The 21,748-nt window shown below is 37.3% G+C and overlaps 1 protein-coding gene across 5 annotated transcripts in view; it reads right to left on the reverse strand.

Moving 5' to 3' along the window:
• The window catches only part of LOC134213870 (apoptosis-resistant E3 ubiquitin protein ligase 1), a 187,702-nt gene that overhangs the window by 51,633 nt on the left and 114,321 nt on the right, over window positions 1–21,748 (reverse strand). The window contains exon 1 of one of the 5 annotated variants that reach the window (XM_062693301.1): window positions 6,430–6,654. The exons of the other annotated variants lie outside the window; for them this stretch is intronic. Coding sequence (XP_062549285.1) covers window positions 6,430–6,574 — 145 coding nt within the window. The 5' untranslated portion in view covers window positions 6,575–6,654. Of the gene's footprint in view, window positions 1–6,429; window positions 6,655–21,748 lie in introns of those variants that run through there. 5 annotated transcript variants of the gene reach the window in all.

Genomic DNA, 21,748 nt, shown 5'->3' on the forward strand with positions numbered 1-21,748 from the left:
GACAAAACTTTGTGGCTTCTCAGCTTCCCGGATTTGAACCCTCTTAACTTTCTTGATTGGTCCTTTCTTATGTTAAAGGTGTACGAATACAAGGTCAGTAACTCAAAATGTTCTTCTCGGTAAAGATTCGGCAGTTCAGATTTTAGTGAAAATTTTGTGCCGTTTGATTTTATTGAAGATTGAGTGTAAATTATTCAGAGAAGTAGTCTAAGTTTATTCGCGTTTTCATGACTCTGAGATGGATGGTGAGAAAAGTATATAATCAAAACCTGAAAATCGCTACTCTCTTGACTCCCGACGACGTTTGTGGAAGAATATAATACCGAAAGCCTTGATCCGGATAAGACCGCTGATCACCAACATTCAGCTGTTGGTTCAAGGATGCATCAAGATCGCTATTTGAAATCAAGTCGAATTATTTAACAAAAATAAGGTAGTATAAGGTAACGAACTCTACCTCAGGATTATGTTGGTAAGTTTTTCTCGTTCAACCCCTTTCTTCATCCCTTTTATTGAACATTAAATTTAATCGATAATACCATGAGATAAGACAAGACATAGACTCCATTTGGTTATGATTTATGGTATTAAAAACCGAAATCAACTGTTCGTCCAAAATCAAGATTGGCAATGAAAATGTTTGTATTGAGTTCAGGAGGAGATAGAGTGCAGAAGATTTCTTTTTATTCGTAATATTTTGATACCGAACATATTAAATTTTGATTTATTTCATCTGAAAAGCAATCAACAAGCATGAATATCTTCTACTTCTTCTACTTCTATTACTATTACATTTCAACTAGAACTTGGCCTACTACTTAGCACTCTATTAGCATTTCCTCATTTGATTGAAGGCTTTTCTATGCCGTTGCTTGAATAAGAACAAATTACGCCAAAGATGCTGGTGCGCTAACATTACCAGAGTTCTGGTGACGCCAGTGGATACTAGAGACATTATATTTACTAATGCATACATAATGTTTATTGATCACCGAGCATTATCTTCATTTTATTCATATTCGGCATATTATTTCTAATATTTATATTTTATTTTATTTTAATTGATTATTTTCATATTTTTATATAATATTTATTATTTCCATTCCATCCTATTGCTTAATAGACTATATTTAAAAAACAACTCAATGTATTATGTTAATTGCGGTTATATTGATTGTTTTTATATTATTAATTACATTTAACTGCTGCTACCTATATGAGATTTTGTTGTAGCGGACCTAATGAAGCACAGTGACTAGCAGTCGAGATTATTAGACCCAAACCAGTTCAAGAGTTCATCTCATCATCTCCGGATTGGCAATCCTGGGACTTGTTCACTACGCTATTCGAGACACGAATATTTACTGTATCACTTCATCGATTTTTTATTTTGAATATTTTACAATAGGTACTTATTTTCAGAACCGGATTAGGGAAATGTTTAATGTGCCAAAAAGGTCAATGCAATTGTGATTCAACACAAGCTGTCGATGCACATTCCTATCGATGAGTTATAGCTCAATATAGCCGGAAAACGTCACCTGCATCACTTTATAGACCCAGAGATCGGCAGTGTTATATTTATTATACTTCACAAATTTATTATATTTTTCTCATATGATTGATATATTATTTTTAGATTTGATAATATAAAAACATCATTAAATTATTTAATCATTTATATTTCCAGGAGTATTATTATTAGAATTAATTTCTTATCCTAATCGCCTCGCAAAGCTATTCAGTACATTATATTCTAAATATTTATTACTATTATTTTATACTCATCACATTGCTTCACATAACCACATTACGTCTTATCATTTCATTTTGTTTTTCATTACATGCTATATTATATATTGTAATTTTTTTTCGATACAGGCCCGAGGTCCAGTGATTCTTCAACCGAAACTCCACCGTATTAAGTTGTGCTTACAAGAAGGAGTTATTTATAGCCTAAATTAACAATGAAATTGCTGTTTCAGAGCAAGGTATTGGAGCATCGTAGCTTTATAGGATTATCTACCAGATCACTATTTCATATATTCTCTTCACATGCCTAAATTTCCCTTACAATATTGCTGATTTGACTGTAAATATATATGTAAATATATACTGTAAATATATATGTTTGAACATTGACTAGCCAGAAGATCGACGCACCCCTCGGCGAAGCATGCGGCTCAATGGTGTGTGTAGCCACCCATTTCTCGAAGGAACCGATTTGCAGTGCATTGACGGCGCCATCCTATTTTGTGAGTTTTATGTTCAAATTCACAAACGAAAGGATCGGATGGGGTCCGAATTTCCGAACCCAAAATATATGTGACATGTTTAGTTTTAAATAAATGTAGTTTTCGTTAATAAAGTGATGTGTAATGTGCAATGGACTTCTGTAATAAATGTGTATTTATTGTAAAAGGATGTGCTGAGTTTTGGAACAAAGCCCAAGGAAACAGCCCGAAACGTACAAACAAATCCCAATTCAACCATCCAAGTCTGCAAAGATTGTGAGTCCACCTCAGCCGCCCAGGATCGCTATCCAAGGCCACCAATATACAGTCCAAATCGGAAATAGAGGACCAGCTCCAAAACAATATATATATTATGAAGGGGTTGGGAGGGTGCATCAGGGCATCAATGAAGTTACAACTGGACAATGAAGTGGTAGCCAATCGGAGTCAAGGAAGGAAAGTATTAGTCGTTCACGTCTATTACTTTAATCTCCAACAGTTGTTAACTAGTTGACGCGTCCTTCTTCAAACAAACCATCCCGTGGAAAGCTTGACAAGTATTGCGAATTTCATTATTCTTTTTGTTGGATCATTCTGCTGGAAGGAGATTCTCATTTTCCCGTGGGTTTCGTGTAAGTGTCTCTGCTTACAGGTCCACCACCCCCATTTTTGGCCCTTCATACAGCAATATGTTGAATTCAAAATCATATTGAAATTTGGCCTTACTGTCATGTGGAACCGCATGCAGAGCAAGACTCCAGCCAGGACGGTGGCTAACTACATACATACATACATACGAATACAAGGTCAGTAACTTGGACCAGTTCAAGACGTAATTCTCAAAATCTGGAACGAAAAGCCCATGCAGACCGTGCGTGCCGCTTGTGATGGATTTCAGAAATGTTTGAAGCTCGTGAAGAAGTACAAAATAGAAGTCATTTCAGAATAAATGTTATACAAACGTTCCTTATAAACAATGCTTTCAATGAAATGTAACCGGAAAAGAAATAATAATCCATAAAGTCTAAACCCATATGTTGATGGATTGCTTGATTTTGATGTATACTACCACAGTTGGTCATCCAGCGAACCCGTAAAGGCCAGTTTTTTTTATTTTGCCATTTTTTACGCAGTTTTTATATGAAAAAGCTATTTAACGTCACAAAAGAAAATTTTTCCAAAAAGCTAAAGTTGGTTTGATTGCTGATAAAAACGAGGAATTACTATTAGATGTGAGGCTGTCAGTATCTGTGATTTACGTTAGGCGTAGATCCGTTTAGATCCGACATTAGGCAAAATATCAAATAAAATAGAAACTCGTAAAAAATTAGAAATTTTACAAAAAAAATGAAAAATTGCCAATAATAACGGTATGAGCAATAAATAAATATAAAATTTCCACAAATAATGCAAAATTTACTCATAAAATTTTTTTTTCTAAATAATAGTAAATTAGCACTTTTAAAAGCAAGATGAGCAGTTATAAAGTAATCAATATTAGCGATAAACACTTACAAAATTTTCCACATATTTTTTTTTCACGAACAAATTAAAACTTTCTACGAAAACAATAATGTAAAACAATGAAAAAATATGAGAATTTCCATAAACAAATAGGTATTCAAAAGCAATAAAACTGAACATTTTTCCATAGATGACCCCTTCTTCAAAAGATTCATGGAAAATTTTATCAATTTTATTGCTTTTTTGTGTTTGTTTATGGAAATTTTCTTATTTTTTAGTGCTCTTTATTGAGTATTTTGTGTAAAATTTTATGACTCATGTTCGGGATTTGAGCCAAAACGGTATTTATTTTGTGGACAATTTTTCAATTGATAATATTAATTATGCTAATATTGATTTATTTATGGAAATTTTGGAACATTTTGATTTCTTTATGGAAAAACCTTCTTTTATAATTGCAATTTTTGCTTTTGAGAGTAATAATTTATTTTTAATTGTTTATGGAAATTTTGCATAATTTGTGGCAAATTTATATTGATTTATTGCTTATACCCTGATTGCTTTATGGGAAGTTTATTTATTTTTTATGCAAAATTTCTAATTCTTCATGGAAATTTTATTTTGCTGTCAGAAACCGAATCTCGATATTGATCAATTCTTGCAAACATCTTTGATAGGATTTAATGTGGTTCAATGTAGCTCCATTTTCATTGATTGTAGCAATTAATGAAATATAGGACTAATGATATTAGCTGCCATAAAATCGATTCAATTAAAAATCGGTCAGATTAAAGCGATTAAAAAATCGTTGAATCGTTGATCCAGAAAAAATCGGATTGAGATTATGACTTATCTATTCAAAATGTCACGTGCTATTTGACATCATTTGAATGAGATTCTGCTTTCCACACCGCAGGTTACATATTTACAGAAATGTCTTGTTAGACAATGTTGTAGACACATTTAAGCGCTAGAAGTTCGTGCAAATGACATTTCACACCACTGCCCAGGAATGATTTCAACCAAATTTCGTACATATACACTCTATTATAATGAGATGTTTATAGAGGAGTTAGAAGGGTCATTTAGGAAATTTGGAAGGGTGGAAGGCGGGTGGTGTAGAATTGTTTAGAAAACCAACATTTAATGTAATTGTTATATCCCTTGACCGATTCTAAACATCCAGATTTTTTACAACCTATGCTAAATTTCCTCCTTTTTCAATATCACATCTGATATTTTTCTGTTTATTCATATGGCTTTCTGATACCTTAGCAAGAAAGAAAAATAGAGTACGTTTGGGGTGAAGAAAATGGCAATCTTACTGTCCGGACTGAGGGATACCGAGAATGGTTTCAAACCACAAAGTAATATTTATAACAGGTCATGATTGTCATTAAATATTTAGCTAATAATGACTATCTCCACATAATACAAAATAAGAATGTGTTAGACCTATTTTAATATTGTTGATTCAAAGCTTCTGGAGTAAGGAAGACCAAAATTTTGAGTAAAGCTTACAATCTGACGTTCCTTGCAAGAAAATGACTTTTAAATAGTTTCTACTATTATGAATTAATCGTAGGTGAAAATGTCAGCACAAGCAAACATCTGTTCAGGTTTCGAACAACATTTGTATGAGAGTCTGCCACCGTCCGACGATACGTAACGAAACGGAGGGGGGTGGGTGAGCGATTTCTATGGATTGCACCCGGTACTACGACCTTGCTCGATAAATAAAAAAAAAACCCAAGCTTGTCAATGTGCAGATGTCGATTTCTTAGCAGAGAGCAATTGGATTGATTTTGTCCCACGTTCCCACTAGCCAGTCACTTGTGAGTGTCTTCTTCAAATTGTTTAGAACATTTTATTCTATCTTATTAGCTACAAATTCAAATTAACTTAATTAAATTTTAGCACATGCATTCTGGTTTCACTCCACCAACGGTTAGTTTGAGTATCGGCTGCTTGTATCGAAGAAGAAGGGTGATTTACATGCTGGATTTACATTCGTTGCATATCACTCGTTGTCAGAAAAGGATCTTCATAAACCTTGCTTTCGTTCAGTTGGTACGTTTTAGGTCAACTGCTATTTCGGGCGCTACCATCATGCAATGGACGAACAAGGGATTCTTCTTGAGGGGATGATTGGTTTTAACATCGTACACAAACATTTATTTTTAAATTGAACTAAATTCCTTTCTGTCACAGAAAAGAGAGATTCAAAAGATGCTTTTACACTTATTTCTAACAGATCGATCCGATCGAATTCCGTTTGTGGCTAAATGTAATTACTTTTTCAATTTCAAATATAATGATTCATGCGTAAAAACAATGCACTTCATGCGAAATTTTGATCAAAAAGTTACACATTCATTCGTCCTTCGATTATGGTCAAAATTTTGCACTGTGCGTACTGTACTGTCTGCAGTACAAATGTTATCTATGAATTGATTTCGTCCTGTCCCATTTAATTCGATGACTGTAGCCCAACAATCGACCGTGCTCGTGCTTGACTTGGTGATCAAAGTGCATTTCTACACCTTCAATTCAGCACCAAGCTCTTTTTGCATGTCAGTAAATTAACCGACTCAATTATCGGTAGCCATCTATCGTTCGTAGGCCAATACACCTACAAATTGTTTTCCACTATCGCACTTGCCGCTTTACGATCCCACACTGACTCTAATTCCCATTAGCGAACCAGTAAAACGGCGGCTCTTTAAATCACCTTTCAGCAACCGGGTCTGTTTCCATCCGTTTGCATTTGTAACCGGCAATACAACAAACGACGATGACGACGACCACGACGAGAACGATGATGAGCTGTACGACGAGGACGATGACAACGACGAGGACGGTGACAGTGGCAGCATCGACTGGGACTGCACCGGGCTGCGATAACCGACTGGGACCGCAAAGAGTAAAACAATCGTTCCCGCTCGACACGCTGCTCAAGACTATCCCGATGGAAACTATCGCTGACCACAAACCTGTCGATGATGGAGCAGTTCTAGGTAGCTGCCTAGCGCGTCGGTTGGCGTCACTTCGCTTCCTTTGCTCCCAAACAAGGGGGGACGATGGATCGCCTGCTTTTGCCTGCCTTCCCCGAGTCTGGCGTGGCGGTGGATAATGAAATATTCAAAACCGCACGAAAGCCACTCCGAGACAGGGGGTTTTCTTTCTTCCTTTGATTAATGCTGGGTCACAGCGCATACAGTGTTGTGCCGTACAAAAATAGTTGGAGTGGGTCTTAGATATTTTTAGTATTTAAAAAGGGGACCATTTAGCTCTATTTAGTCATATAAATCGTTTGCTAATAAATAGCTTTTGATCACTATCGTGACATTAAGAAGTAGCTATTTCTAAAAACCGATATGCTCAAAACACTTAGGAAAACATTGCATATGATATGAAATACCTCTGTAGGTTTAGAAGATACAGGCAATTCTTAAAAATATACATTATGAAGCGCGTTGATAACTACAAGATCTTAAGTTGGACTACAATAATTACCAACAATAATGAATCCTATAGAGCCACTCTATCGTTTTTTCAACAGAATATGCATGTATATAAGTGAAATGCGCTCTACCATTCAAATCGAACTACACTAATCGACATTTACTGAGGATTGTTTGTCTGTCTGTCCCGGGTTCAATGGGTTCCCGCTACCTAAACAGAGGAGGTAAGAGAGCGAGGTAAAATTAACAACTAGTCCAATTAAAAATTTATCCTCTGTGCTACTGCCATCGCTATCATTATGTGACGAAATGTAAACGCACCATAGAAAATTAAAAAAATATCTATAGAAAATGGAAAACTGTCAATATTCAGAAATTGGCATGGAGCGATTTCCATAATCATTTGATGAACTTACAAAAAAAAAGAAACATTTTCCTGGAGTTTTTTTTGTAATATTTTTTGTATTGTAAAGCAATATTTTTATTTGAAATCATATTCAAGGAATTCAGTAGCTTTACTCTCATATTCTGATCAACTGCTCTTAAAATTTTCCATGATTTTATTATGGTGAAAATAGTTTGGCGCCTCCATTATTTACCTTTGATTGGTTTCTTTTTGTTCTTTGCAGGATATATTGGGAGCTTGATCGATACTTACAACACACCAACGATGCTTATAACAATGATGGAGCGCGCGGCAGCACTTACGTTGATCGATTGTGAATGACGCATAGCCTAATTGGATGGATGGAATTGGATCGGATCGATCATTACCGAGTGCGGTTGAAAAGTGATATCGTCAGAATGTCCTTCGATACCAATGAAAGTGCCGACGTACATGGGTCTTATACGTCGTAAATGTGGGCAATTGTTCATAATCGTCTCCGTTGTGTAATTGTAATTCTATCTTGAAGCGGTCGCGTCTTCATAATTAGCAGGAAGATATCAAATGCGGAATACTCCGTAACTGTTTTTCGATTAGAAACTTGATACTAATTTAATATGGATCAAATCAGCAGCTTTTGTGCTATTTATAGGAATAACTCAATTCGAATCTTGCCTAAGCTAGGTAGAAGGAAGAAAACAATTTGAAAGTGGTTCACAGTAAAATTGCATCACTTATAAGCAGGGTTCGTAATGCTCACTCAATCTCATAAGCACATGATGCTCCCTCACGAAAATTTTCGGAGAGAAATTGCTTTTCGGGAAAGAAAAATAGCCTGGAGAGTGATAGGGTAAAAGACCCAATAGTGGAGAAACTAAGCAAGTTCGACTACTATTTGTTTGATCACACCCAGTCTTTACTTTATTTCACTTACCTCAAGGGTGCACATGGAAGATTATTAATTATATTTGATGCGAAAGGGGTCCTGATTGCAGTAGCATCCATCATTGTTACCTAAAATGGTACCTCCAATTATTGGTACAGTGTTCCAATAGATGCGGTATTTTTTAATTCGTGTTCCTATAGTTGCGAATCCCATTGTTTTCATATGGGACTCGCAACTATAGGAACACTACCGCAACTATTGGCCCAAAGCAGAGAAATGGAAAAGGTATTTTAGTGATACTTTACCAATTTTGATGCAATTCTCAACCTGTTTTCCTGTATTACGTGTAATGACAGATCAACAAATTGATAGACTATATGGGTTGCTGCGTTAAATACGTAGATTGTATAAAAACAACACTACCGCAACTATAGGAGCACCCACGACTATCGGAACTTTTACCCTAACCATTTTTCGCTCACTTCGATTGCCGCCAAACGATGGTTTGCTCTTTTTCTTTTATATTCGAGTCTTTTCGTGGCATCATAAATGCAAATGGTAGTAGCTTATGTGGAACAAATCTCGGGTACTTATTCAAAAGGACGTATGTGATTTTGTAAACAAAGATTCAAACGTCGATTTGTCCAATCTGATGGAACCCCCACACAAACCAACACCACCTACAGGTAGCCGAAGCCTCCCCCTATCTGCCTATGGAGATGGTTTGCGTGGGAAGGCTATCAGATTGGACAAATCGATGTTTGAATCTTTGTTTACAAAATCACATACCTCCTTTTGAATAAGTATCCGAGAAATATCTTTTCGCTTTTATACAGCGCGGTGGTGTGGCTAGAGAAATCGCATCTCCACAGATATTATTGTTACTATTCTGGGTTCGAATCCCAGCGCGGCCATACAATTTTGTAATTGTTCTGCGATAATTCTCGCGATAAGTGAGTGAGAGGTAAGAGTGATGAAACGAAAAACGATTTTCATCTAATAGGCAAGATTTTCGTTTATCTTGCAAGGCTAATTCTAAAGGAAAAATTGATGTGTGAAAAATGATCCTCAACATAAAGAATATATAAAGATCTTCTCTCGGCCCGAAAAACGCTTGCTTTGGTGTCATTGAAACAGAAGGTCGTAACCAAGATGAATACACGACTAGGTGTTCCAATCTGCCAAATCCACGAATCAGCCGTCTTGGATTTTAGTATGGGAGAGCCAGCGAGTTTGTTTACGTTTTGCGATTAAAATAAATTGTTCACCTCCTTCTTCTGTTCCATAAACTTGGCAGATTGGAGCACCTAGTAGTGTATTCATCTTTGTCGAAACCCTGCTTATAAGTCAATTAACCGATTGTTGTAAAATATTTACAATGGAACAACTTTAATTCACTTCAATTTCTCAACACATCCAAATGCTTGATTTTTTTTCTTTGATGTACTGATAAGATCTTGCTCAAGACCTGAAACAACGCCAGCTTAAAACCTTCACGGTCAACAAAAATACTGCAAAGAAAATTCGTTCGAGCTGATTCGTTCACTGAAACCTCATTCCAGTTTGCACAAGAAATACATCTAAAAAATTAGAAAAAAAGTTCTCGTGGAAATTGTAATGAATTTTCCGTGGAAATTTGGATAAAATTTCCTTGGAGATTCGGATGCATTTTCCGTAGAAATTCTACTAAATTTCCGTGAAAATTTGAATACATTTCCTGTGGAACTTTGAAGGGATTTTACGTGGAAATTCGTATTAGTTCTTTGTGGAGATTCGGATGAATTCTCCGTGGAAATTTGGATGAATTTTCCTTTAAAAATCGGATGAATTTTTCTTGGCAGTTTGGATAATTTTTCTATGGAAATCGGGATGAATTTTTCTTAGTTCAAATGAATTCCTTCGGAAATTCGAATGTTTTTCTCTTGGATATTTGGAACATTTTTCCGAAGAAATATGGATGAATTTTTTTTGTACTTCGGATAAGTTTGCCGTGAAAATTTGGATGAATGTTGCATGGAAAACAGAAGAACTTTCCGAGGAAAACCAGATGAATTTCCCATGGAAATTCAAATGAATTTTCTGTGGAAATACAGATGTACGTGGAAATTTGGACGAATTTTGCGTACAAATCAGAATGAATTTTGATTGAAAATTCGAATGTACTTTCTGTGGAAATTTGGATGAATTTTCTTTGGCAATGCGGATGAATTTTGAAAATTTGGATGAATTTTGGAAATTCAAATGAATTTTTCCTAAGAAAATCGAATAAATTTCTCGTGGAAGTTGAATTACCCGTGGAAAATTTGATAAATTTTCGTTGGAAATTTTGATAAATTTTCTGTGGAAATGTGGGTGAGTTTTCTGTTGCAGTTTGGATTAACATTTCGAGGGAATTTAGATGAATTTCGGCGTGAGTTTGGATGAATTTTACTTGGAAATGCGAACGAATTTCCCGTGGAAATTTGATTGAATTTCCTGTGGAATTTTTGATGAATTTCCCGTGGAATGAATTTTCCAAAGAGATTTGGATGAACGTGGGAATTGAAATTAATTCTCCGTGGAAATTTAGAATTTTCGGTCGAAATTTGGATGAATTTTCCCTGTTTGTGTTAATATCTCGTGGAAATTCGGATGAAATTTGGATAAATTCTGGTGGAAATTCAGTATTCCGAATTTCCACCGAAAGTTCATCTTCATTTTATCGGAAAATTCATCCGAATTTTCAAAATTCATCCGCATTTCCAAAGAAAATTCATTCAACCTGTGGAATTCCGAATGAATTTTTCGTAGAAACTTGGATGAACACTTCATGGAAATTCGGATGAAATTTTCTTGGAAATTCAAATGAATTTCTCTCGGAAATTCAAATGTTTCTCCCTTGGAAATTCGGATAAATTTTCCTTGGAAATATGGATGAATTTTCAATTTGGATGTATTTTACATGCATTTTCCTTTCATGTTCAAATGATTTTTTCTTGGAAATTTGCATGAAATTCTCGTGGAAATTCGGATTATTTACTTTCCTGTGGAATTTTGGATCAATTTTCAAAGGAAATTTGGATTAACACGAAATTCGGATGAATTTTTCTTGGAAATTCAAAGGAAGTTCCCGTGGAAATTTTGATGAATTTCCTTAGTAGGTTCGGATGAATTTCCAGTCGATATATCAAAAGAATTTACAGAGGAATTTTGGATGAATTTCCTGTGAAAACTTGGATGAGTTTCACGTGGGAATTGAAATGAATTTTCTGTGGAAATTTAGATGAATTTTTGGTGGAACTTCGGATAAATTTTAAGTGCGAACTAGATTGTACTTTGGGTGAAAATTTTGATGAATGGGAAATTCGAATGATTTTTCGGTGGATATTTGGATGCATTTTACGTGAAAATTCAAATGAATTTTCCGTGGAAACTTGGATGAATTTTCCGTGAAAAATACAGAAAAGTTTCCCGTGGATTTTTCCCAGATAGTTACCGACTCGGCATGAACCTTCGGATGAATTGTATGTGGAAATGCGAATTAACTCTCCAGGAAAATGAGGATGAATTTCTAGTGAAAATTTTTATGAATTTTTCGTGGAAATTTTTATGAATTTTCCGTGGAAATTCGAATGAATTTTCCTTTGAATTTCGGATAAATTTTCCGATTGAATTTTCCTTGGAAATTGGAATGACTTTTCCGTTGACATTTGGATGAATTTTCCTTGGAAAATCGGATTAATTTTGCATGGGAATTCGGATAAATTTTCCATGGAAACTTGAATAAATTCGTAGTTACCGACTTGGCAAGCATTCTCCGATAAATTTTCGTGGAAATTCGAATTAATTACAAGTAACCTACTCCGCAAAATATGGAATGGAATATAAAAAGCCATAAAACAATATTTTTTAATAAATAAGGCCATTACGAATATTTAATTTAAATTATGTCCGACTGGACTCCGAAAGGTCAAGGGGGGGGGGGTGTTAACAAAAATAAATATTAAAATGGAAAAAATCAATAAAACTCCTCGGATTTGTTAATGAATGTTTTGAAAATCCTCAAAATCATCCAAAATTTTTGTTGTTGCCCCCTAAAAATATAATTTTTGGGCAAAAAAATCCGAAGGGGGGGAGACAATTAATCCGATTCATTAATTTTGTTTTTGTTTTTTAATGGACATTTTCTATTTTTTTCTGATTATTCTGTGGAAATTTTTTATTTTTTTTATAAAAAAAAAATATTTTGTTGAAAATTTTGTAATTGCTTATTGCTAATATTGATTTATTTATGGAAACTTTGTTTTTTTTTTTCGTGAAACATTTTGATTTTTGTATGGACAGTTCTTCTTTCACAATTGCAAGTAAAGTACTAATTTATTTTTGTTTTTATGAATATTCCTAACCGTTTATTCAATTTTTGCATTATTCGTGGAAATGTTATATTTATTTATCACACATACCCTGATTTCTTTATTGGTAATTTCCTTTTTTTTATGTAAAATTTCTAATTCTTCATGGAAATCTTATTTTGCTGTCATCATAATATCTTTGATTGTACCGCAAAATAGGTTAATAGGTTCGAAATTACAAAAAAAAAAACAATTGGGAAATAGTAATTTGTGCAACTAGTTGCAAAAATCGAGTTTTGCTACAAGTTGCACACGCTTTTTTGCAATTACGAATAATGGGCTTCAATATGATAAATCATTACCAAAATGGTAGAATCTTATTTATTTCACATGATCATTCATGCCAATAAATTATGCTGCGACAGAGAACAATAAGATTCCATCTTATCGTGTCAAATTGGATTGCTTGAAAAGCTTTGAAGCGATGGATGCAATTGCCTTTGGAAAATTGTGATGTTATGTCCAACAAACCATTTCATTTATTACGAGACGCTTAGAGTACACTATTTAAACACTCACCCAAACTAATTCAGCTAAATGTAGTCATATAATTACTGTCCCAATGTAGGTTTTTCATTATAGCACCCAAATGAGTGCTATAATGAATATTATGCAACCCATTTGAGTTGCATAATGGTCATTAAAGCACCCATTCTGTTGGTATGGAAAAGTAGTCCGTTTTATCACTCAAATGTCAACTGTAAACCAGGTTTTATGATCAGGCATTGCAAAAAAGTTTTTTATCATTATTGGTCTATTAAGTGTTGCAATTACATCCTAAAATTTAGCCTTATTTCAAACATAGGCTGTTGAAGTTAGAGTTATTTTTAAGTGATGAACTTTATACTCATATTATTGAGTTATTTATTTTTAATTATTTATTTTTAATTTAATTTTTTAAAGATTTGAAGGAGAGAGAAAACATTAGGAGTTAATTAGCCAAATAAACATTTTCATTAAGGTGATCATACAACATATTATTTTTTCGTACTTCTGACCCTCTGTCCAAGTCATTTTCTTGTAGTTCTGATGTTTTGTACCTTCGACCTTTGCTCTTTAGGCATTTTGTCCTACTGATCTTTGGACACAGATTAAATATCTTCTTTTACGGCTACGTAGCGTAACGACTACCCTTCTCTTCACAAACCACATCGTTTGTGTTTTTTTTTTCTCTCACCACGTCGATGTAAACATGATCGAACATGCACCTAAGAAGCCAGCAGTCTAGCCAACGACAACGTGTGATAAGCCCCGCCCAATCAGCCTTCATCCTTAAAATCAGCACACGCAACACAGCCATCTTTGTCTACCTGCAGCTGTTCACGACGATTCTTGAACGTTCGGACGTGTTATTTTCTAGTGTGGCTGAATAATCAACAAGCGATCCTGAAATCAATTTTTTCTTCGCTTATCAAGCAACTCGGTAATACGCGACAGTGCGAAATCAGACTTTCTTATCGTAATTGTATTGGAAAAAGTTACCGGTAGTGAAAAGTGCAAAAAAACAGTGAGTGAAGCGGTGGACATGATGGCAGGTTCCGGGTGAGACCGTTTGACAGAAGACAAACGGTTCCGGAATGGATGGGTGGCGTCTGCATTGGACAGCTACCCTTCCTTTCGTTTTACGCTACTGACAACAAAGCTGAACTCTGTCCTTTCATTGAGGGCAAGTCGATGAGTGACGTCGTCAGTGAAAATGAAGGAACGACTACGGAAGCAAATGTAAGCAAATTCGTTCTTCGGGTTCGCGATGCAAGGCAAGCAAGGAAGCTACTGGACATGAAGTTGCTGTTCGATGGCACCTCAGTGAAGGTGGAACTGCACCCCGTCCTTAACAAGCGTAGGTGTGTCATATCATGCCGGGAGATCCTGAACAAAGGCGAGGAAGAACTATGCGATTGGATGAAGGACCAGGGTGTAATCGGCGTCAAACGCATCACCCGCAGGCAAGACGGAACGACAATCAACATACCCACAATCATCCTCACGCTGAACATCCATACCAGAGTTTATAAAGGTTGGTCCACTTCGGATCAGAACCAGGATCTACATCCCAGATCCCTTGATCTGCTACAACTGCTATGCATACGGGCACTCAAAATCCCGATGCAAGTCAGTTGCCAGATGCAGGAACTGCTCTGAGACCCACGAAGCCCTGGAGGAATGCAAAGCTGTCCCTTCCTGCCTACAAAGGAAATCATGGCCCTGGAAAAGGAAATTGCAAGACTACGATTCACCAAGGGAATCACCTACTAAAAAGCTGCCGGTGGTTCGTATGCTCCTGTCAGTCAAGTCCAACAACGACTGAACATTGCCCGGGTAGGCTCTCAAGTATCGGATGAACTTAAGGTCAAAGACAACCTGATTAAGCAGCTGACAGAAACCATTTCCAAGCTCACTCAGAGGATTGAAGATCTGGACCAGAAGAACACTCCCCTTTCAATAAGAAACCCTCTGCAAACAGCTCTGACTTCCCCGATCAAACTCAAAACTCCGATGACTATCATTCCTCCACTGGTACCAACCACAACTTTACACACCCCCACACGATTGCCGACAATAAGCAAAGCACTCTGAACCCCAACCATCTGACCTCCCAATCGAACAATGTTCATCCCAAGAAACCAAACAAATAATCAATTTTCCCCCAACCAATCGCCAGTTTTAACATGCCTTGCTTTACAGCGGAATTTATTTGGACTAAGAGGAAGGCTCCCAGAATTACAAATGCTTATCTCTCAATATGACCCCATTGCATTAGCGCTACAGGAAATCATGGTCCCCGAATCTACAACTTCACCCGATTACATTAAAAACTATAAGTTGTACCTTTGCGAAAACTCCGTTCACCCTAACAGGACAGGAACAGCTATAGCCATTAAATCTGATATCCCCATTCCGAATTGATCTTGCTTCCACACTACAAGCAATAGCCATCGAAATAGAATTCCCCACAAAAGTTACCTTAGTCTCAATTTATATTCCTCCCAATCATCCCTCTAACCAAATCCAACCAAGCCTTTCTAAAGTTATGGATAAAATATCTTCCCCGGCTCTTTTGATGGGCGACTTTAACGGACATTATACTCTTTGGGGACACACCTCCAACAATCTCCGAGGACGGCTACTCGAACAGTTCATCGACGAATGTGGTCTGACTCTTCTGAACGATGATAGTCACACCAGACTTTGCCCTTCTTCTGGGAAGTCATCCGCACTAGATCTATCCGTATGTACCCATTGCCTTACATCCCAGTTGTCATGGCGTGTTCATGATGACTACTGTGGTAGTGACCACATCCCTCTTATCATCTCCTTGAACAGAGACCCACCCGTTATTTCCTGCCGTCCAAGATGGCTATATGAGTTAGCTGACTGGACGAACAGAGCTATGTCTTTGAATGCCTCACTAGAAATCCCCATGCCTCTCCGGATGAATTTGTTGAACAACTATTTACTACTGCTAATCATCACATTCCGAGAACAAAAGGCTCTCCCGGGAGAAAATCGGTTCCATGGTGGAATCCGGAAGTTCGTTCTGTCATTAAACTCCGTCGTAAAAAACTACGTGCTCTCCAAAGAGTGGCAAGAGGTGAACGGAAAGGTTCTGCAGCCCATAATGAGTATAAAGCAGCTCAAAATGCATCTAAGGTTGCTATCAAGCAGGCAAAACAGGACAGCTGGGATAAATTCATCGACTCGATAATCCCCAATTGTTCATCAAAAGAACTGTGGGACTACTGACTACTACTGATGATCCCTCCATTATCACAGAACACCTTGCAGATCATTTCTCCCTCTCTTCTTCTTCCTCCAACTATTTTGATCCCTTTTTATCCCACAAAGCCGAGCTCGAAGCATCTACCCCTAGTTTTGAAATGCCGAGTACAACATTGATTTTTCATATGATGGGCCCTAAATAAAGTCCAAGGTTCGTCAGCTGGCCCCGACGAAGTCGGTATCCAATCTTCAAGAATCTTCCTCTGATTGGCAAATCCCTCCTCCTATCCATCTATAATGGAGTTTGGAACAAAGGTGATATACCTGGCTCCTGGAAAAAGGGTCTAATAGTCCCCATCCCAAAACCTGACAAGGATTGTCACAGGGCCGACAGTTTTCTCCTTAACTGCATCGGGAAGATTCTTCAAAAGTTGGCTGACAGGCGGCTCATTTCTCTCTTGGAATCTCAGGGTTTGCTCGACAATAGACAGTTTGCTTTCCGCCCCAATAAAAGTACCGATGACTACCTCACAGAACTTGAGGATATCATTGACTCACACCTGGAAGCAGGCAGACATGGCGGCAATGTCTTTCTGGACCTATCGAAAGCCTATGCCCGTGCGTGGCGTTTTCCCATCCTCAAATCTCTTGAGGAATGGGGAATCAAAGGACGCATGGGTCGCTACGTACAAAGCTTTCTGGAGGACAGAAAAATTATGGTCGCTATTGGCAACAACCGCTCCGAGGTCAAGAAAATGTTACTTAGGACCTTTTGAAAAGTTTAGCGAGAATTCCTCAAGGTTCTGTTATAGCACCCACCCTCTTTCTCGTCTGTATGCAATCACTATTCAAAAACATCCCCCCTAATAGGAAAAAGTTAAGCAAATTACCTGACCTCACCCTGAATCACACTGTTCTTAAATCCAAGCAATCCCTCAAAACCCTTGGCGTCCACCTCGACAGAACCCTCACCTTCAAACACCACGCCAATGCCGTCCGGAAGTCCAGCGACAATCGTATACGCCTAATTAAGCTCATAAGCTCCAAAATACGCAGCGCACACAGAACAACAGTTATTCGGGTGATTAATTCCTGTCTTCACCCTAAAATGTTCTAAGGAATTGGATTCTTTATAAGAGATGTTACAATGATCGGCAAACGACTGGATCTTTTATATAACAAAGCTTTCCGCTTCGCCTCAGGGGCGTTTATCACCAGTTCAATCTCTGCTATTATGACCGAATGCGGTCAACTTCCGTTCCATTTTTTTATAACGTCTCGCGTGGTAGTTAAGCCTTGCTGGACGTGACGCAGCGTCCCCTTAGGGAAAAGAGCCAAAGCCCTATTCAAATCCCTAACAAAACATGACCTCAACCGTCTAAGACGAATTAAGTACTCTCCATATAATAATTAATTAAGTATTCTCCATATACACCAATTATTTTCGATATCTTTACAGATACGTATTTCGACCACAACTGTGTTGTCGTCTTCAGTGTCTTGTACTTGACTCGACTTGTACACTGACTGAAGTACAAGACACTGAAGACGACCACACAGTTGTGGTCGAAATACGTATCTGCAAAGATATCGAAAATAATTGGAGGAATTAAATGGAGAGTACTTAATTCGTCTTAGACGGTTGAATACATTCCACTAAAAGAGCCTAATATATTTTTCTGAAAACATGACCTTCCTGCAATAGCAACACAGACCAGATGCACAGCCTTATGTGCCGACACCTTCCTAAAACAATTTTAAATACTGATGGCAGTGAGATATTGTAAAAACAAGGCCATATATATTCAATTACTCAACGCAAAGTAATTTAAGCAATCAACATAAATTTAAAATGTTGCATGTAGGAATTGTTGGGTTAATTTACTTTCATCAATTTAAAAGTTATGTGGAATATAGCATACCCTTATCACGGTTTGGCGAAACCGTCGAAAACAGCTTAGTCAGATTTACTTAACTGGAGCGCGGTGGATTGACATGTTCAAACGTGCTCACATATTGGACAGTGTACGATATAGCGGTAGGTACATAGCCGCGATCGTCATTGATGATGATGCATTGGTGCATATGTATAGGACACTAAGGAAAGAATTTGTTTGGGTAAGGAGCGCGGAATAATGACTTAGCCAAAATGATAGAGACAATAAGAGTCTTCATTGAATCTACAACACGTATACAGGTGTATTGATATAAAGAGGTTGTTGCCCAGTATGAAAAACAGAGAGAACATGATTTTGTTCTTACCAATATAAACTTGAAAGGAAATATTGATATTGGGGTCTGAGTGGTTCGGATAAGGAAGAGCCGACCCGAAGGGGTAATGATTCTTTAGGGAAAGGGGAATTTATCGAAATTAATTTATTGGCTTTTATCGGTGATAATTATACTACTCAAAGCGATAAGGAGTAGATGAAAGTAATGAAGATACAGATTCGATTGACACAGCAAGCCAGCAGCAAATGTGAAATGTATAGAAACTGAAGATTAGCAGAGGGCCATATGAGAAAACAAGCATTGTTGAAATCGCTGTTTTTCTGCCTAACTTCCACCAGGAACGGCAGATAGTGACGTGGTGATCACTGTACCAAGACAGGCCTGTCTTGGTACAGTGATCACCGTCACCAAAAAACCAATAAATCATTTCGATAAAAATCTGATGATCAAAGCTTTCCTAATTAAAGGGGAATTTAATTCAAAGCCCAGTTGAAAGAAAGAGAAAACAATTGATTGATTGATTTTTAAGAGTATACTTAACATCAAAGAGTAATACAAGCGGTAGCTGTTAATAGCTTGGCGGTATGGTGCGCTGTTATACAAAGAACCCATGCTGGGTTCGAATACAGATTTTTAAGTGAATGTTTTCACAACTCCGTTGGTTTAGTAGTATCATGCATTATGAAACATTTGGGACTTGTTGAACATTACTCTGTGAGACAGCAATGTTCAAGTTTAGGTGTAAAGAAAGGGGCAGGACTTAGAGATACTCATTTTATACAAAAAAATATATGAATTAATACATTAGTAAATTGAAGTAGCCACTTGAATGTGTGCTCGAAATAAGAGAGTTTTAGAGAGTGGAAAGAGAACAGAATTTTTCCAAGAGAATTTCAAAGGGAACATCCAAAAAAGGGGGCAAAGTTTCGTAAAGTATGGAAGTCCAATATTAAGGCTGAATTAGCTAATCTATGACAAGAAATTAAATAACTATTGTAAAAATTTGGAATAAAAGGGAAGTTGTTTCGGAATTTATGGATTTTTCAAATAAGCTGATTAAGCATTTCGTGCAAGAGAACTTTAGGGGGGCATCCATAGAGAATGCAAAGTTGAGTAATGAATGGAAGCTAAAACTTGAGGATATTTACGAAGTTGAAATTAAAACCACATAGTCTGAATAGATAAATGTGGGATGAGGAAAATGGTTACGTTATTTAAGGATTCTTGGACCTTTCGTGGGGTCCAAAGTCCAGTCTGATGCAATTCATGAAATCATTATGAAATTCAGAACTCGGATTGACTATATATACCGTGCGCTTTTCCAAGCTCAGGGTCAGTCCCAAATATTCAGCAGCACCTTTATTGGAATTCGGCGCTTTCTAGGTTTCCCTAGCCGGCCTACCGAACACTCCAATTGAATCAGGGTTGTCCCTTAGACACCTCGACACTCGTGACTAGTGCACGAATCGAGATCTAAGTTTAAATTAATTAACTTCTTGAAAAAGATAAAAGTGAACAGTTAAATAGTCCGTCGCGGTAAAATTGAAAATCAGTGTTAGAGTCTCTTGATAAGTATCGAAAAAAAGTGTTAGAAACTTGTGAAAACTTCATACGGAAAATAGTGCGAAATCCGTTGAAATGGATAATATTTGAGTTTAATTTCTAGGGAAAAAGTGTAATTATAAGAATCAAGTGTTACATAGTAGAAGAAAAGTATAATTGTAAGAACTAAATAGTGTTACATAAATAAAAAGGTCTTATTCCAATCGTAATTGAGTGTTTGAACTTGAAAACTGAAACCAAAGTGCCGCGCCTTCGGCATAGAACGCTTCATACTTCATTTGTGCGTGAACGATACATCGAAAAAAAGAAGTTCCACTTCATATGGTGACCGCTTTATACGTCGTATAAAAAGGAAGTTTCGTTTCACAGACCAAAATCCAGGTCCTGGAATCGACCCTCCCCTAAAATCGACCTTTCTCTTCTAAAATAGGTTAAAGCTGGCGACCCTCCATCTAAAATTCAGGCTTGTTTTCATGAACTCATTTCCAACAAGCACTCTAAACATAAACATATCTATACAGATGGCTCAGTGTCTAACGGAAAAGTCGGATATGGTGTTGTAAAAAATTCAATAAATATCAGTTTTTCTCTTCCCCCAACCTGCTCCATTTTCAGTGCAGAGGCTTATGCCTTGATGGTATCCTCTATCCCAAACCCCTCTCAAAACAATAGACCCACTGTTATTTTTAGTGACTCTGCTAGCCGAAATGAATAAATGAGTTCCTCCTCCCTGAGGCATCCATGGTTACAGGTGGCTGAAAGGCGAGCTCTAGCCAACAATATTGTCTTCTGTTGGATCCCAGGTCACTCTGGCATCCAAGGCAATGAGAAGGCAGATCGCCTGGCTGGCATTCCATCCATAGATGCTGTTAGAAAACCCGAGATAGTTGGAACCTTTGCTGGTTCTCGAAAAGAGACACCGGCTTCTCCTGGAAGGATTCGCCACCCATCCCAATTCGTCCCCATATAGAATTATTATACCACTTTTGGTTTTCCGTGATTTTGGGGCAGTCGTTCCAACAACGTAAGAGGAAACGCCGTTCTCCTCAACACGGGAATCAACGCCGGACTGGTTGTTTGTATTAAACAACGGCTCTCTAAGCTTCCACCGAGGACTAGTGCAGTCAGCCATCGATGTCTCGCTAGTCCCAAGCTCCATTATGGGTAGGTTGCTTTGAAGCTCGGTCGGTGATCCCAGAGATTGCGAGCACATACCGTTCGTCGTGGTGCTGGACAGTGCCCTATCTAAGATATCCTGCAGGTCGTAGTGGATTTTAAACCAAACGTACTGTGGTATGTATCAAACGGAATTGAGCATGAGTCGAATGAGAATCCTCAAGAAACGGCCATTGAGCTGTCCTAAACCCCGGATGGAAGTCCATTATTGGTAGAGCGAAGAAGACTGTGAA

Source organism: Armigeres subalbatus, chromosome 2, assembly GCF_024139115.2.
Source record: "Armigeres subalbatus isolate Guangzhou_Male chromosome 2, GZ_Asu_2, whole genome shotgun sequence".
NCBI classification, from domain to species: domain Eukaryota; kingdom Metazoa; phylum Arthropoda; class Insecta; order Diptera; family Culicidae; genus Armigeres; species Armigeres subalbatus.